At 38.9% G+C, this 19,373-nt stretch overlaps 2 protein-coding genes across 3 annotated transcripts in view; one reads left to right on the plus strand and one right to left on the minus strand.

Annotated features, from left to right (window-relative positions):
• The window catches only part of il17a/f2 (interleukin 17a/f2), a 410,073-nt gene that overhangs the window by 235,952 nt on the left and 154,748 nt on the right, over nucleotides 1–19,373 (plus strand). The window lies entirely within an intron of this gene.
• Nucleotides 1–19,373, minus strand: part of stxbp1b (syntaxin binding protein 1b) — a 115,035-nt gene that overhangs the window by 50,882 nt on the left and 44,780 nt on the right. For both annotated transcript variants that reach the window (XM_062025689.1, XM_062025688.1), the window contains exons 7-9: nucleotides 12,834–12,982; nucleotides 6,112–6,196; nucleotides 3,637–3,767 (exon numbers count right to left, since the gene is read on the minus strand). In XM_062025689.1, coding sequence (XP_061881673.1) covers nucleotides 3,637–3,767; nucleotides 6,112–6,196; nucleotides 12,834–12,982 — 365 coding nt within the window. The remainder of the gene's footprint in view (nucleotides 1–3,636; nucleotides 3,768–6,111; nucleotides 6,197–12,833; nucleotides 12,983–19,373) is intronic.

Below are 19,373 nucleotides of genomic sequence, written 5' to 3' on the forward strand. Positions count from 1 at the left end.
GAGTCAGTAAATAAGACCGCCCAGAAAACGGCACATCCTGAAGCAAAAGTCAGAAAACGACTTGAAGATGGTCTGTAAAATGTAGTCGATGCAACATTTTGATTGATTGATTGAGACTTTTATTAGTAGGTTGCACAGTGAAGTACATATTCCGTACAATTGACCACTAAATGGTAACACCCGAATAAGTTTTTCAACTTGTTTAAGTCGGGGTCCACTTAAATTGATTCATTGATTCAATTGATCCACCATTACATGTTATGTAGACCACAATGAAGTGTTTTAAATTTAAAAAAAAATCATAATATTACCCCTTTAATGCGCCTTATAATACGGGCGCCTTTTGTATGAAAACAGACCTGAATAGACCCGCTCATCGGCAGTGCGTGGAAAAATTCCTGAAAAATAGATCAACCTTCGCCCAACTTCAATTGTCATAGTTAAATACATATTTAAAAAAAAATCTGTTTAATGGGTCAGCACACATAATGACACATTGTAAATAGCAATTGATGTGAAAATATTTAAAAAGTGTATGGGATCTTTTAAAGTACCAATATAATGGAAAAATAAATGGTGCTTAAATGATTAATTGTTTTTCGTTTCATCCGTTAAATCATATCCAATTATATTTCCAATTCACCAGGTATGTGAAAACTTTGTCGAAACATCCACAAAACGCCACAATTTCAAACTACCATTTTGAAAACTTCGGCAATTTCTGTAGATTCAGGATCTGATGACATCACAACAAGAACTTCTCTGCTCTCCACCCCCCCCCCCAACCCCCCCCCCCCCGAATGTCCACCTTTTTCTCAACTTTTACACTACAGAGCGCTGTAAGTGGCGGCCCATCAGCGTTCCTGTTCTGTCACCCTGTACAATGTACTGTATGTCTGCTCTTGAACAGGTTTGTGCTGAAAATTACATTTTGTTGTACTTGTGCAATGAAAATAAAGTTGTGATGATCCAATGTTTTGTTTAAGATTAGGATTCCCTTAGTTCTGCTTCAGCTCCCCTGTGTTTGTGTTCCCATGTTGTCATGGGTGCTGATTATGTTCACCTGCCTCTGGTTAGTGGTCGGGACGCTCACTTGCTCCCGGTCACTAATTAGAGAGCTATTGATTTCAGCCTCTCGCCACACTCTGTCTGGCAGTTTTGTTTGCGACACGCTCTTCTTGTTTCTCGTTCCTGTTTCGGCTAGTCTTTTTGCTAAGCGTTACCCTAGCTTCCTATGCCGTAGGCACCTTTTTGTATTTTGGCTGATTTATTCCAAATAAATCATTCTTCCTACCTGCGATACGCCTGCCATCTCTGCATCTTGGGGTTCAAGACCAACAGCAATTCCTGACAAAAGTCCTTCCTTCCGTCTTTTCCTCCTTAGACAGCAGACCAGTCATATTGGAAATACACTAACATGGAAACGAGATGTGCGGTTTATCATTCACGTTCTCTATGTAAGACAAGAACACATGTGTTTTTTTTTAATGCATTCTGAATCGTACATAAACGTTTGCAAAAGTGAGTTAACAAAGGAGTCAACGTAGGCTCCTCATTCTGGCCAAAAAGCCCTCTAAATAACCATCCAAAAACGGTCAACATTACACCATTTTCATCTTGTGACCTGAATATTAACCAGGCAATATTGTTATTATAAGTGTTAATGCAGACAACCCATTTTAGCGGTGGTGTCCTGTGGCTGCTTCTGCTTCGTCTGTATTCTAAATTGGTAAAAGCTAATTCTAGATTATACATCATGTCTCTCACCTGGATAGTAAAGGAAAGACAGAGAGACTGGTCAACTTTGACGTCCAACTCAAACCCCGAATTGGCAAAAAAAGACGCTCGTCTGTGTTTTTTTAACTTGTAACCTTTCGCAAGTATTGTGATTGATTCTTCATTTAAACTGGATTATGTGAGCATCCTGTCAGTCCACTTCCCAGCAAAAGCAGACTTTGTACAGTAAGTGTTTAATTTGTTATGGTTTATTATGGTTACTTGCTATGTCTTCTTGTCTAGCGCTGAGCAATACTGCTGCATAATTATGTGTTTCATTAAAGGTGCATCTGATTAGCACTCAACTTCTGGGACTTGTTGCTCATCCCCTGTCGATTTGGGGTCGGAAATATGAGGTTATAAATCATAATTGGTCCCCAAAAAGTTGTTGTTTTCCCCCACAAAGTCTGCTATGACTAGGAATTGTTGTTGTTGAAGGGAATTGTGGTTCCCACATGCACATCGCGGATCACTTTACTGGCTTGCTTATTATCTCACAAAATGTCTAAATATTTATTTATGGTATTCACAAGTCTTTCGGTGTTATAAATCAGAAATATATGATCATTGCTTCAATATGAAGTCAACTTGTTTTTCCATTATACTGGTACTTTAAATTCTCCTCAATCCTCAGTCCTTGAAACTTTGGTCATCATCTCTATTGTCTTAAAAATGGATAGCGCCAGAATGGATATATTCTTTGTTAAATTAGATAACTGTTAATTCACATCAAACACAGAGCACTCATGGTACTCATAAATTGCAGCAGTTGTAAAAATATATCAATCAAACCAAAGTACTCATATCTCAAATCAATATTTCCTATTGAAATTAATATTAATAAAATATATTTTGTGCTGAGACCCCAAATAACAGCACGTTTTTAACAGTGTTGTTCAACAAAGCTTTTTAAGAAGAAAAACAAACTGATATTGAAAATTGTAACAAAATCAATACAATAGAATGCACTAAAACAACTACAGTAGTTTTATTAATTAATGTTGGGGATTGGTGGATAGACCGGATGTGACCAGATATAAGGGGAGGCACTTACGGGTAAAATGGTTGTTTGCTGTTGTAGAAAGAAGTCTGATAATAAACTCACCGACTCAGAACTACTGCTCTCTCGACTCCCACAATGTAATCATAATGTACAGCATCTTGGTGACCAGACTTCACTGGTGTCTCCTGCGTTCTTTTCATTAAATGTTAATGGTCGTATGCATGTATGCCTTTGTGACGATAGTTGAACACCTTTGGCTGTCATTATCATAGCTTTTATTGACGAGTCCTGATTCAGTATAGCCCATATTATAAAATGGTCATGTTTGTTGATTATTTTTTCTTTCATTGTTCCGATTTTTCTCCTCAGCACTGACCCTTACATTTACTTTCTTCAGACCCAAGGTTGAAAAAAAAGTTTTGCTGATCTCGAGCTATCAATCTGCTATCGGATGTTGGGAAGATCTTTGAGGTTTTACTGTAACATTTGCTACGCCAACAAGCTGAAGGCGACTCGTAACCAAAAGTTTTGCACGCCACTCAAAAAAAAATAAGAGCAGAGACTGCTCGTATCTCAAAATATTTGTAAGTGGGGCAATGGTAACACTGCATGCGTATCTGTACCAGATGTCACATCTATAAAATGAAAACACCAGGACATCTGATTTGTCTGAGTATTTCTGTGTCTCCTCACTCCGAGATGGGGTTTATGGTGGGAAAAGGTAAGGTAAAAAGAAGTTTGAATTACAGAGTGCATAAAAATAATTTTTTCTTCAAGATCCCCTGCGCCTCGTCTCCTGTATCTTGTCTAATGCCTTGTGTGTGTTTGTGTGTGTGTTTGTGTGTGTGTCTATATACTTGTAGACATCATTCTCAACGTCAAGCAGGTCATAGGCCATTGCCTGCAGCGTGAGCTCATGTAGAAGAGGTGACACTGGATCAAATCCTCGGTCCAGGATGATTAGTTGACTACGGCACTTATCTGGGCCCTGGAGGAATCAACAAAAAGTATAAATTATAGAGTGACTACAAAAACTGCAAATATGCTGTTGAGAAATTGCAAGAACTATTTCCATGAATAATTGTTGAAAAATGGAGGCCTTCACACAAAGCTAAAACCTCTTCTAAGGCCTGGTTTGTATTCCTGCATTGCATGCACACCGTTCTGCCCATTGAAGTTAGCTTGTAGCTCTTGCCCAGAAAGAGCATCAGTAAAATTAACCTTTTTCACACATTATGCGTGCCATGCACCAAGTTGCTGTGTCTATTCTGGCAGATTACTGAGTCTGACTGGAATCTTGATCCCACTATTGTAATGGGGCAAACAGCTTTCCCTTGTCAGAAATATTCTCAGTATATGTTCTAGAGTTGTACGGTATACCGGTGCTAGTATAGTATTGCGGTACTAATGAATCAAAAACGGTACTATACTCTGTTTTAAAAGTACCGGTTCCCCAATTGTTTTTATTTATTTATTTTTTATGTTAAAACACAAAATAACCAGATATTAACAGTAAATGAACAAGTGGATTAACAATCCATTTTTACAGCTTGTCCCTCATAATTTTGACAAAATAATAGAATGATAAATGACACAATATGTTACTGCATATGTCAGCAGACAAATTAGGAGCCTTTGTTTGCTTACTTACTAAAACTAACTAAAAGACAAGTTGTCTAGTATGTTCACTTTTTTATTTAAGGCCAAAATTGTTCTTCGATTGCAATAAGAAACATATGTTTAACGTAGCGCATGATTTGTTGTTAAAATAAAGCCAATATTTGAATTTTTTGTGGTCCCCTTTTTTTTTTTTAGAAAAGTATCAAAGTATCGAAATACATTTTGGTACCTTTACCAAAATGTTGGTATCGGGACAACCCTGTGGATTTTTTTTTCTATAATTTGTCCTCCCTATGTTACTAACGCACATCCCTTATTAGGTTTCACTATGGAAACGCTGCATGCCTGCAATCTTCTCTAGAAGATGCCATCATTTGAAGTTGGTTTAGTGGTCACACGTATCATTTTTTCCTTTTATTTTGTTGATCTTGTTAACAATACCACTAGGGATGTCACAGTATGAACATTTCTTATCATGAAAGCGACACCATCATGTAATTTGTAATGTCTAATAAAAGGCTATGGATAAACGATATCCATATATTTACAAACACCTATTGTGTTTGTGTTCAATAATCGTATTAATGTGTCAGCTTTTTCTCTTTACATGATGCCTTTATCTCAATATTTACAGGTATTTGTTTTAAGTTACTTACATTTACATGTACTAATGTATGTACATGTACATGCTGTATCGGGATAGATTCATTAAGAGTTTCATCTGAAATTGATTGTATAACAATTAACTATACATCATAAAACATTAACAAAATGCTATGTCACACAAATGTTTTTAAAGTAATAACTTTGTGAAATTAGAAAAACCCACAAGTAATGTAAAAAAAACATGGTGTTTACTTTTTGGTATCAATATAAAACACAAAGCAGTTTGGCTAGTGAAGATAAAGTATAATAAACAAGCTGTGTTCTTTATTAATAACATTATGTGGTTCAGTGCAACAGTTTGGCCAATAAAAATAAAACAGGAGTGATACCCTTCACATCTAATACACAATCTTTGTTGCTCACTGACAACACAGCCTGCGTTTATTTTAATGAGATGACAACACATTTTAGCTAGTATTGATGTTTTTGGAACACAGACAAAGTTAGCAGTTAAATAAAGGATGAGTGACCATCCCAGTAAAAAAACAAGTTGTGGCAACGTGACACATCACCTGCTGCATTGAAACTCTCAGCCCCAGCAGCTGACAGAAGGACACAATATTGCACTTTCAAAATTAAACTGTAACATCAAATATTTTTCTTCTCCAAGTTATACTTTTAATGTGGGACAAATGCGTCTGGCTCCAATATTTTCTACACTCGTCATCATCTAATAACAGCAGACTCCAAGAAGTAGAAGCTAGTGAAAATTAAAAGAAATAACGCGATCTGCTCCGTTTACTTTTAGGAAATAATTCTCCAGAGCAAAGTTCTTGAGCAAAGTCTGTGTAGTTGCCGCATCAAGTCTAGTGGCGCTTCTGTTTTTAGGAAGTAAGAAGTGTTGCCTAAAATTCATTAACAAATGACCGTTTTTCAGTAATGAAAAATGTAAATGGTATTACTAACTGTCTGGAATTTTATTGTGGTTTATCATTATATCGTTTAACGTTACATCCCTATATACCACACATATTTTAAAGTTGTATTATATAATGATTAAGATAAGCATTTAGTTGTGCATTTGTTTGTTCATCCATATCGCCCACCTCTCCCATACTGGGGTCATCAGCCTTGTAGCTATCCAGCTTGTCTTGAAGCATCTGGGCCAGAACAACACAGTCTTTGTACTCCCTGGATAACACAAAAATAAAATATACTGTATATTAGATTTATTACCATAAGTTAGTAACAATAATTGCTTTTTCAGGATAAAGCAAAGATTTGAGATGTTTGTCATATGTTTAAGAAGAGATGTATATTTTTTGGCAAATTTAATTTGTAAGGGGGCAGCACGGTGTGACAGGGGTTAGTGCATGTGCCTCACAATACGAAAGTCCTGAGTTCAATCCCGGGCTCGGTATCTTTCTGTGTGGAGTTTGCATGTTTTCCCCGTGACTGCGTGGGTTCCCTCCGGGTACGACGGTTTCCTCCCACCTCCAAATACATGCACCTGGGGATTGGTTGATTGGCAACACTAAATTCGCCCTAGTGTGTGAATGTTTGGAATCTTTTTCCTGAGGAAGCTTAGGTCCTTTAATGTGTGCAGCAAGCTGTTGGAGATATTTTATCAGTCTGTTGTGGCCAGTGCCCTGTACTTTGCAGTGGTTTGTTGGGGGAGCAGCACCAGCAAAAGGGACTCAAACCGGATTGATAAACTGATCCGTAAAGCCGGCCAAACTGTCAGTGAGGGACAGGAGGACACTGGACAAACTGCTGGCCATCATGGACAATCCTGCCCACCCCTCCACCTGACAATTGAGGGACAGCGGAGTTCATACTCCAACAGGCTCCTTCAGCTTCCTTCCCGCACTGTGCGATTCATTCCGCACTCCATCCAGCTGTATAAGCACTCGCCATACAGCAATAGATGATATCTGCCTATTACCTGACACCTTCAATGTCAGCTACTTCTCTTTGTTTTTAATGTCTATTTTCTATTTTCTGCTGGATCTACACTCTATATAATGCTGCTGCTGTCACATATACTGTAATATTGTACATAGTAATTGTTATATATTGTATATATGTTATAGACATAATATAATATATCTGTATATATAATATACTGTACACATATTATGTATATATTCGTATATATGTTATATTTTATATTGCTATATTTAGTCTATTTATACCTGCATTGTCCTTTCCATCCTTACACTTTCCATCATTGTAACTGAGCTACTGTGTTGAACAATTTCCCTTGTGGATCATTAAAGTTTGTCTAAGTCAAGTCTAAGTCTAAGTGAGTGTGAATGTTGTCTGTCTATCTGTGTTGGCCCTGTGATGAGATGGCAACTTGTCCAGGGTGTACCCCGCCTTCCGCCCGAATGCAGCTGAGATAGGCTCCAGCACCCCCCGCGACCCCGAAAGGGACAAGCGGTAGAAAATGGATGGATGGATGGATGGATGGATGAATTTGTAAGGCATTAGAAACAAGTGAGAATGTGTTGTTTGCATGAATAAACTTGCAAAACGTTTCTAGGCTCATATTTTGCAGATAATAGTCATGTACCAAATACAAGTGTATTATAAGCTAATTTTGGCTGGTAAGGTTGGTGATAAAAATGTATTCTCATCTGAATCGAAATTCATACATAGTAAGATTTTGAATCGATCCAAAATTGTCAAGAATTGGTTATTGAAAATATGTGTAATATCTCAATGGTCTCCGTAGAGCAGTAGTTCTTCCGGCAACATTGGGGGAGCAGTCATAGCCATAGGCAGTGCTGCCTGGAGAATAACGCTAGCTATAGCTAGTTTAGATATTGTTAATGTTGCAGCATGAAGAAGAAACAATGAAGGCATGTGTTTGGTTGCACTTCGGATTCTACAATTTCCCGAGTGAGAAGCTTACTTAACATGACATATTCAATGTAGTAATGTTACGGTTGTCGCACTGACAGTGCTCCTGTGTGTGTGTGTGTGTGTGTGTGTGTGTGTGTGTGTGTGTGTGTGTGTGTGTGTGTGTGTGTGTGTGTGTGTGTGTGTCTTATTGAGAGCTTAGCCTATTGGAGATTCCCTTAAAAATGCGGCTTAATTGATGGTTGTATGTATTTTTATTAGGGTTGTCAAACAATTAAACAATTTAATCGCAATGAATTGCAATTTGTTCACAGCTAACTCAAAATGAATCCCGATTAATCGCAGATCGATATAATTTTTCAGACAAAAGTTTTTAACAACATGCAATGTTTTTTTAAACATGCATTTTAAACAGCTTAACACAAAAAGGACATAAGCATGATTTTAATGACAATAACAATCACCTATATTGCATTGGTCTTGCCAGATTTTGTATTTTGTAGGAATAGAGAATTTGTCTTGCTGCTTTAAGAACAATTGCATGCCGAGGAGGAACTACACATCCCTGTTTAGACACTAGTTTCGTGCATTAACAACACAAAATGTGAATTGTTACGATCATAGTTTGACTGCTAAAGATGCCCGGCAATGCAAAATGTGACATTCCTAACTGAACAAATGTTTTTGATATTCTGTAAATAACGTGTTGTACTAGTTAATCATATTTGTTTTGCTGCATGACAATGTATTAACCTTCTCTATTTATCAATAAAGTGTAATATTCAGCCTGAGAAACATTCTGAGGACTATCAACCAGAGCATGTTATAAAAGAATATAGACTTTATTTTAATCTGCCACAAAATGTCCTCCTTTATAGTCCTCAATTTATGTATCAGCATTTATTTAGGCAGAATTATCACAGATTAAACGCCAAAACATCCCCAACAATCAAAGCACGAATGCTGTGTAAGACATTTTTGAGTTTGTTACTCTTGTTCGACCGAATGTGACACATAGCTCTATTATTGTGAAGCTGGAGTGTGTGATAGGTCTGAAAAGAAGTGTATCGACATTTTTGACCTTGTGAAAAAAAAAAAAGAATATTAAAGACTTCCTGCCTCTGTCTTTACTTTCTGCTGAGCTCAACCAATTACCGTAACAATCCACTCTTTCTTGCCTCAATGCACTCAACCGTGATCTAAACACAGAAGTGAAGCTCCTCCTCTCTGTAAGCGGCAAAGCGCGCCGGCATGCATTCGCTCCAATGATGACGTCTTGTGGCGATCAAAGATTAAATAGTCTTGTCTTGTCGGGAGAACCACTTGCCATAGCTTTCGATATGATATTTCCATAATGTACCCTTTTTGTGGATTTCTGCTCGCTATGCATTCTCTTGTGGTTCAACAGTACATTTTCCCACACAACGGAATAGACAGAGGTTCAAGAAGGAGTCAGGTCGTGTGCAATTTCTCAGCTGTTCGTCTTCTTGCTTAAGATATTTACTTTATTACTAAAAACGTTTTGAATCGAAAAAATCTGCTTGAATTGAGAATCAAAATCTGGATTAAATTGTCACCCCACAAATTGTAATCAGATCGAATTGTGAAGTAATGAAAGATTATTGATATTGAGTTCAGGTTTTGGTTGGACGGCCAGAATCTCACAGCGTTTGTCGACCATAAGCCACTCACTTACATTGCCAATACTTTTAAGTCGTGGTCTGGTAGATAGCAGTGTCAGCTTTCTGCTATATCGGAGTATACGCCTGACATCCAGTGATGGGCAAGATACTTGTAAAATGTTGTAAGCTAAGCGACAAGTTACTCTTGATTAAATGTAGCTAAGCTACAGGCGAAGCTATCCCCAGAGAATTGTAGCAAGCTGCACTACAAGCTAAACGACAAAAGTAGCTTGCTACCTTAAAGCTACATTATTTAAATATATAACTTAATGTACAACTTTCCAACAAACAAGATTACTCGTCGCCGCCATCTGACTCTTCGACGCTGGTTGCAAGGACATATGGCCAGGCGACCCAACGCCAAGTCCTCTCTCCGCATCCCTGTGACTTTGGACTTTTTTTCTTTTTGTTTTCTAGAACGTCTGGTATCCGTTTTGTTGGGGGGGGGCAATCTGTCACGGCTGGTTACACGAGCCGTGCCTTATGTTGCGTTTTGTTAGTGTTCTCCTGTGTTTAGTGCTTGTTCCTGTCCTGCGCTCTTATTTTGGTGACACTTCCTGTTGTGTTGGTATTTTTTCGTAATTGTGTTGCCCCTGCCTTCGAGCACTTTTTCCCTCACCTGCTTTCTGTTTGTGATTAGCACTATTTAAATTGAGCTTGCAACACCAAGGGTTTGTCGGGACATTATTTTCTGTTCACGAGTGACGATCGACTATCCTTTTTTGATGCCAATATAGTACGCACGTACTTTGTGGACGACGTCTGCTCCACATTTCCTGTGAGTATTTTGCTGGGTTTCAGCAGTTTTGTTTTGTATTCTTCATAGTCTGTCTTTTCAGAGCACTTCCCTTCTGCTCTTGCCTTTTGTTTTGTCAGTTTAATTAATAAATACCCATTTTACTGCACGCTGCTGCCTCGTTAGTTTGCATTCTCAAAATCACTACAAACTCCGGCGTCTTCCGCGACGCCTCACTTGTCATCGCTTGACAGTGACATATGTTCATTAATGCACATTAATGAACATAAAATACAAATGTGACAGATTGTAGCCAAAGGCTGAATTCCATTGATGGTAACCTGCTGGGGATCTCATTGCAAAGAAACAAGCCCAGGGCTCCCACTAATTCAGCTGAGTTGTATTTTTCATGCACTTATTTTTGCTTTATTTATATGGCACAAGTGGAAAGCCGGAAAATAATGCCTGCATTAAACCAGTCTATGGTGCAAAAAAGGTTGGAGACAACTAAAACAAAAATCTAAAAACGAGATTCCCTCTGCCATCTTCCATTAGGTGTTTTTTTTTTTTTTTAAATCGCCCGCTTGAGTATTCCCTCTTTTCTTCTCTGTTGTGATTTTCCTTCCGGGTTCGATGACCCGCCCTATCTTGCCTCTGATTGGCCTGTCTGTAATGTTTTGCCCTAATCTTAACCAATCGTGACTCATCATAGAAAAACAATCAATCATCATTGATTTTTCCCGTATATTTGTGTCCCCTGCCCAGGGAGTTGCACTAGTCCATTTCTCTCTTTCTTTTCTCTTTCTTTTGTCACTCTCTCTTCTTTTGTAGCTTGTAGCTTTGCAGCTAAGCTACCCGGTATATGTGTCTAAAAATAGCTAAGCTACGGAAATCGCTAATCGTTTAAAAAGTAGCGGAGCTACTGCTAGGCTACTGGGAAATGTAGTTAAGCTATGTAGCTTTGCTACATGTAACAAGCTACTGCCCAACACAGCTGACATCCAGCACGTGACAGGCAAGGACAATTTTGGCACTGCCAATAATATGTACCTTTACTAAAATCAAAGCAAAAAGTAAAAGACTGGTGCACTTCATCTTCATCATCTGCCTCATTGATCATGAAGCTCCACAGAATATAACTTATGCCTGCATAAATCTTGTTCACGACTGCAATTAATGAAAAAAATTATCTAAGTACAGAGGTGCTAACAGTTAAGCAATTTAAGCACATAGTCCACTTAGTCATTTCTTAAGAAGTGCACTTGAGGGAAGACTTAGAAAAAGCAGAAACATACTTTATCAATGGATCAGTGATCAGTATTTTTGTAAGAATAAAACAAAATAATAATTAATGAAAAATAATATGAGCTATTACATTCATTTGCACTAAGTTGAGATGTCATGTTGTTTTATATAGTTTAAGATCCGTTTTATTAACCTTTAACGTACAAGATGTATCAAAGTGTCTCAAGCATTTAAACAAGTTTTCCTGATGTATAGGCTCAAATGTGTGTACATTATGTGTGGACTGTTCGGGGTCTGGAAAAAAAGATGAATTGGTAAATGCCACATTCTTCTTAAAAATGTAGAAAAAGAAAGCTTCGGGATTGAAGCCTAAAAACAGCACTTATGGAAATGTTTAACTTTTTCAATCAGCGTTTTATTTTAACATAGAGTGAGCATTTGGGGGCATTTCTTTTCTCCAGGAGAAACATCTTTTGTGAAGTGAAGTGTGAATTATATTTATATAGCGCTTTTCTCTAGTGACTCAAAGCACTTTTACATAGTGTAACCCAACATCTAAGTTACATTTTTTAAACTGGCCCTGGGAGCAAGTGGGTCAGTTTTGCCCTAGGACACAACGGAAGTGGCTTGGATGGCGGAAGCGGGGATCGAACCTGGAACACTCAAGTTGCTGGCTCGGCCACTCTACCAACCGAGCTATACCGCCTTTAGGGACAAAGTTTCTAATTCGCAGCTGACTGGGAGCGGTGTGTAATCTTAAGGTGCCTAACATTGTGTAAACATCTAATGTAATACAAATAATATTATAATCGCTTAATGCGACAAAAGTTGTAATACTTTTCGGGAGTAGGTGCAGATGTATGGATATGCAACAGAGTTTGAAAGGTCTCCGTAGCTTAAACTGTGTGAATGATCATGTCAATAAATTGTAGTCATTGCGCCTCTCTGCTGCGAAGGCGCGCCCGTGGGCAACAGTCATTATTGGTTGTTATTTTATTTTTGATACAGCACCAGATCAGGCTTCCTGGCATATAGTAGAGGTTACCAAATTGTATATAACTGATGAGACTACGCTATGGGCGTGTTTGTGTCAGACTCTACACAGAAATTACATTAGTGTTATATCAGCATGAATACAATTAATTAGTTGATTATGTTAAGTATTCAGTGGTGCAGATTAATTAGGTGCTCAGATCAATACTGTATCAAAACTTAACTTTTGAATACAATTCAAATGTATTAAGGTAACATTCGTCAAATGCATGATGTTTTATGGCGTGTGCATTATTGCTGGTCTCACCCTCTGTATCGAATTCCAGGATATTCTTTAAGAGTAGCGCATAGAGTGGCAATCTGTTCAGCACAACCCTCAAGCATGTTGTTTTTTACATCAGCTTTGAAGGGGCTGTAAAAGTCCTGAAAGGCATCCACTTTATCCAGGGAAAAGACCTAGACCAAAAAAAGAGCAAACATGATGTTATATATATACACTACTGTTCAAAAGTTTGGGGTCACCCAAACAATTTTGTGGAATAGCCTTCATTTCTAAGAACAAGAATAGACTGTCGAGTTTCAGATGAACGTTCTCTTTTTCTGGCCATTTTGAGCGTTTAATTGACCCCACAAATGTGATGCTCCAGAAACTCAATCTGCTCAAAGGAAGGTCAGTTTTGTAGCTTCTGTAACGAGCTAAACTGTTTTCAGATGTGTGAACATGATTGCACAAGGGTTTTCCAATCATCAATTAGCCTTCTGAGCCAATGAGCAAACACATTGTACCATTAGAACACTGGAGTGATAGTTGCTGGAAATGGGCCTCTATACACCTATGTAGATATTGCACCAAAAAGCAGACATTTGCAGCTAGAATAGTCATTTACCACATTAGCAATGTATAGAGTGTATTTCTTTAAAGTTAAGACTAGTTTAAAGTTATCTTCATTGAAAAGTACAGTGCTTTTCCTTCAAAAATAAGGACATTTCAATGTGACCCCAAACTTTTGAACGGTAGTGTATATATAATATATGTATATATGTATATATATATATATATATATATATATATATATATATATATATATATATATATATATATATATATATATATATATATATATATATATATACCGGTATTATGGCTGCCAAACAATTAAAATATTTAATCGCGATTAATCACATTTCGTTCATAGTTAACTCAAAATTAATTGCAATTAATCACAGAAAGATATACTTTTTCGTCATTAATAAGTGTACCCCTAGACAGATCATTTTTAAGTTTTAAATACCATGACTGGACAATTGATTTGCTTTAGAGAAATGTTTTTAAACATTATGCTTTTTGAAACAAACAGCTCAACATGAAAAGGATATAAACCCGTTTTTAAAGAGTATTTAAAAAATACTTGCAGTTGGTGTCTCGCCAGAATTTCTATTTTGTAGAAGTACAGAATTTATTTTCTTGCTTTAGGAGCACTTGTACTTAGAGGAGAGGAGCTACACTTGTTACAGATCACACTCCTGCCACCTCTCTTCCTGCTGTGCAGGCAATCATCAATCAACACACCTTCCCATGATGAGAGACCTGCCTACTTAAGCCGGCGCGTCTTGCAGTCCAGTGCCAGAATGTAGCTACTCGTACCCGTACAGTAAGCCTATTACGTCTCCAGCTTTCCTTGCATGTGCTTCATCGCTCTCTGTGTTCTCCCCCCGTCGTGCTCATTGTGTCCTGTGTTGTGTCGTCATCCAGCTTCCCGTCTTCTTTCCCCGTTGTCGAGCAGCAATGTTCCCTCTAATTTTTCCATGTGTGTGAGCAAATGCAAAAACTCCCTGAGCATTCAGTGGAGCCCATGTGAGCAACATCAGACGTGCACACTGTGGCTACACCAGCAGCACACCTGTCCCAAAGCTGACTAAATAACAAGTTCAATCTCCATCCATCCATCCATTTTCTACCGCTTGTCCCTTTCGGGGTCGCTGGAGCCTATCTCAGCTGCATTCGGAAAGAAGGCGGTGTACACCCTGGACAAGTCCCCACCTCATCGCAGGGCCAACACAGATAGACAGACAACATTCTCTTATTATTATAATCAAATGACAGCAGTCATTTTCATTTCTAATATAAGTTAGGCCCACTTACAATGACTATAACAAAAAATATTGTTTTTCATGAACTGTGTACTTGTATTGTTTGTCTGGGTGGAGGTCCTGCTTTAGAAATAATTTGTACCCCTTTCAGACATTGCATTTAGTTCCCATTAAAACATTCACATGTTGCACAATGAGATGTAAGCAGGGGATCATGTGTACATTCCTGCAACTTCCTGTTTGTAAAAAATATATTTTTATTATTATTTATTTAATATACTAACAGCATTTCATGATTAATATTTATAAATTAAGATTCCTAATAAATTACACTCGAATAATCTATCACATTTGATTGGTAAATCATAGTGTAACGACCTGGAATGACACTTTATGTGTGGTGTTGGAGTTGTCCGACTTTTTGTGTGGCTGTAAACACATCACTGGCTAAGTGCCATATGTGCATGTGTTGGCGCAAGTAAGAAAGAGCGAGCGGCTGCTGTTGATATAACAAAGTTGCTTTTAGTCTGGTTTGTACTGCAGAAAATGACCACTTTTGCTAGATATAATTTTTTTAACTAATGTTTTGGTGATGTGTTTATGGCCGACAATAAAGAGTTTTGCTCAGTAAAGTGATCGATGGAATTCATGTCCTCAAAGCGTCTCGACAGACGTTACAATATTTGAACAATGATGACTAAAACTGTTTTCTCTGTCGTGTCCGTGTGTCGAAAATTGTTATGCGTTAATTTTTTTATTTGATTTTGTGCGCAGCATAGATTTGCCGTGCGCAGAGGACGCTTGAGCAGTGCGCATTTGCACAGGCGCACACCTTAGAGCGGGGTGTCAAACATACGGCCCGCGGGCCGGAACCGGCCCCCAAGGAGGTTCGATCAGGCCCGCAGGATAATTTGAAAGTGGAAAAAATGCATAAAAGACATGGAATTAATATTTTAAATTCGCTGCAATTCATGGATTATCCGCTAAGGGGCGCACTCTTTCCATCAGAGTAGAAGACAAGCCGCATCACTGAGACAGACTGAAAACAGCAGACGGTATCAATGCGCCATCTGCTGCTTGTAATGACGTTGTTAATACCTTGGTCTCTACCTCTCCGCTACACCCTCATTAGCCAAAATGTCGTTATCCAAACGGAGAAAAGTAGATAAGGAGTGTAGAATTTTCAAAGAAAAATGGACCACGTCCTATTTATTTACAGAGATGCACGGAAAACCTTCGTGCTTGGTGTGTTTGCAACAAGTTTCGGTATTGAAGGAATATAATATTCGACGCCACTACGAGACTCATCACAGCGAAAAATATGACGGCTTGCAAGGACAACTGAGAAGAGATAAGATTAACGAATTGCTGGCGGGTCTGAGGAAACAGCAGTCAACTTTCATCCAGAGCCGAGAAGTCAGTGAAGCAGCGGTAAAAGCCAGCTACCTAATTGCTAGCGAAATAGCATTAGCATCGAAGCCGTATTCCGACGGTGACTTTGTTAAACGATGCATGATGAAGGCGGCTGAACTTGTATGTCCCGAGAAGCGACAAGCTTTTGCCAATATTAGCCTGACGAGGAATACAATAGCAGAGAGGATTTCGGAACTATCGGCAGATTTAGATAGTCAATTGAAACAGAGAGTTAAGTCATTTATTGCATTTTCCGTGGCAATTGACGAGAGCACTGACATCACAGACGTAGCCCAACTGGCCATATTTATTCGAGGAGTTGATGAGATATTGACTGTTACTGAAGAGTTTCTTGAGTTGGTGCCAATGATGGACACCACAACAGCCGAGGACATTTTTGGCTCTGTCGTTGCTGCATTGGACAGAGTTGGAGTGGACTGGTCCCGCGCTGTCAGCCTGGCTACAGACGGCGCGCCATCCATGGTCGGAAAGAAAGCAGGTGTCGCGACAAAGTTCAAAGACAAAGTACAAGCCCTTAATGGAGGAGATCGTTTCTGGACATTTCACTGTATTTTGCACCAGGAGGCATTGTGTTGCAAGTCGCTGAAAATGGACCACGTCATGGAGGTGGTTGTTCGCACTGTAAATTTCATCCGGTCCAGAGGTCTGAACCATCGTCAGTTCGACAAACTTCTCAGCGACAGCAACATTACCCACAGCCTGCCATACCACACTGAAGTGAGATGGTTAAGCCGAGGCGCTGTGCTGAGGCATTTCTTTGATCTACGAGAGGAAATCGGACAGTTCATGGAGAAAAAACGAAAACCGGTGTTGGAATTACAATCTCAGGAATGGCTACGGGACCTTGCATTTTTGGTTGATATTACTGAACACTTGAACAATCTGAACAAAATGTTGCAAGGCCGCAAAAAAGTTGTCACACAGTTTTCTGACAACATACATGCATTTAAGTTGAAGCTGACTTTGTGGGAGATGCAACTGGCAAATAGCAACCCTGCTCATTTCCCCTGTCTGAGAGATGTGTGTGTGACCAGACCTGATGCGGACATGAAACGGTACAAAGACAAAATTGCAGGACTACTGCGGGAGTTTGAGAAACGTTTTCAGGTATTTTGTGAACTTGAGACAGAATTTTCAGTTTTTCGCTCACCTTTCACAGTTAAAGCTTCTGATCTGCCGGTCGAAATTCAGCTAGAGATAATTGATTTGCAGTGTGATGCAGATTTGAAGGGCAAATTTGCCTCTGTAGGTCTGGACAGATTTTATCAGTATCTACTACCAGGGTACCCCAAATTAACAGCCCTGGCTGCTAAAATTTTGTGCATGTTTGGGACAACCTACCTTTGTGAACACATTTTCTCAGTGATGAATATCAATAAAACAAAAATGCGTTCAAGGCTCACAAACAAGCACTTAAATGACATTCTGAAAGTGACAGCAAGTCAGGACATGACACCTGGTGTTGATGCACTTGTACAGGCCAAAAGATGCCAAGTTTCAGGAACAAATATAAGTCCAGACTAGACTAACACCTTTAAAATGCTGCCTTAGATACTGTTTGCATTGAAAGAATACAGCTCTGTGAAGATGAATCCTTACTGTGGTGATTTAAAAAATGTGCACTTTAATGTTAGTCAGCAGCTTCAAAACAAAAGTTGTGTGATGGAATTCTACTGTTCATACAACTCCATACATTTTCAGTATGTATTGTATGTGTATGTATGTTTCATGTATGAAGTTTACAGATTTACAGGACAGGCGAACACTTTCTTCATTACACATTTAAAATCACTCTCCTTAGTTTGTAAGGTGTGCAGGGATTACATTTAGATTTTATATGCGTATGTGTAAGTGGTTTAAAAATTCCTTTCTTTAAAAGTCTCATTTAATCTTAAAGTGCATTACTATATTTTTCAGTACCAATTAAAGTTTTGTGCCTTTGTACAATCAGTGGGATCAGTTGCAATGCATATTTGTGAATGATAAAAGTAAATTGCACATTTGTCTAAGGAAATATGAGGTGTTTCATGAAATGTTTTGTAAAAGGATAGTTCATTAAATTTCAATATGTTCCTAATGTTCTTGTGCTTCTTTACACTAAAACAAAGGAAAGACATGATATTTTGGTTATTTATAGCAGAGTATGGTATAATTTTAATGGTCCGGCCCACTTGACATCTCCCTAGGCCAGACCTGGGCATTGTGCGGCCCGCGGGCCGCATCCGGCCCTTTGTACGTCCCTGTCCGGCCCGCGTGAGGCCAATTATAAATTACAAAATACATTTTAAAAAGCATCTATTTCGAGTGTGCAATACAACGGTGCTGCTTTTGTTTTGAAAAGCGTTATTTGTATTACTTCCGTGTGGACGTATGCTCGTGCGCGCAGCGGCAATCTCAAATTACAAAATACATTTAAAAAAACATCTTTGTCGCGCGTGCAATACAACTGTGCTGCTTTTATTTTGAAAAGTGTTATATGTGCGTATGTCCTGTGAGGGAAGGCGCACAGCGACAAGTGATGCCCGGTTATCCCCGAAACGCTAAAAAGAGAAAAGTTGATGACGAATGGCGTGTTTTCAACAAGACAAGTAAAGGTAAAGCTGTGTGCTTATTTGTGGTACACACGTTGCTGTGTTTAAAGAATATAGTGTAACGACCTGCTGAAGTAGATGTTGTCTTCTTGAGTTGCGTAAATGAGGAGTGAGGAGACGTGCGTGTGGAAGGAACGAGATATGTTGAGCTGTGTTAGTATAGCTTGCTCAATAAAAGTTTAAAAAGAGCGTCAGACTTGATGTGCACTTCTTCTGGACGCTACAATTGGTGGCAGAAGTAAAACTTTGTGCATACTGCACTGTTTGTGTGCTACGTCATCGGGAGGTACGTGCCACGTGAGGAGCTCGCCGCAAAGAGAGAGAGAGAGAGAGAGAGAGAGAGAGAGAGAGAGAGAGAGAGAGAGAGAGAGAGAGAGAGAGAGAGAGAGAGAGAGAGAGAGAGAGAGAGAGAGAGAGAGAGCGTTTACAGGTGCAGCCACGCTGCTTGCCACGGGGGAATTCCGCCCTCAATGTAGACTCCCAGGTTTGATGGCAAGGCGAACTGGGAGGCATTTCATCCCACTTCTGACAACAATTGTAGCGTCCAGAAGAAATGCACACCAAGTCTGATGCACTTTTTAAACTTTTATTGAGCATGCTATACTAACACAGCTCAACTTATCTCGTTCTTTCCAAAAGGAAAACCAATCCTCACTCCTCATTTCCGCAACAGCAACGCTTCCTCCTTCTTCGCCAATCACCTTACAGGCGTACGTGCTACGTTCACAACG

The sequence above is a fragment of the Entelurus aequoreus genome, linkage group LG17, assembly GCF_033978785.1.
Source record: "Entelurus aequoreus isolate RoL-2023_Sb linkage group LG17, RoL_Eaeq_v1.1, whole genome shotgun sequence".
NCBI classification, from domain to species: domain Eukaryota; kingdom Metazoa; phylum Chordata; class Actinopteri; order Syngnathiformes; family Syngnathidae; genus Entelurus; species Entelurus aequoreus.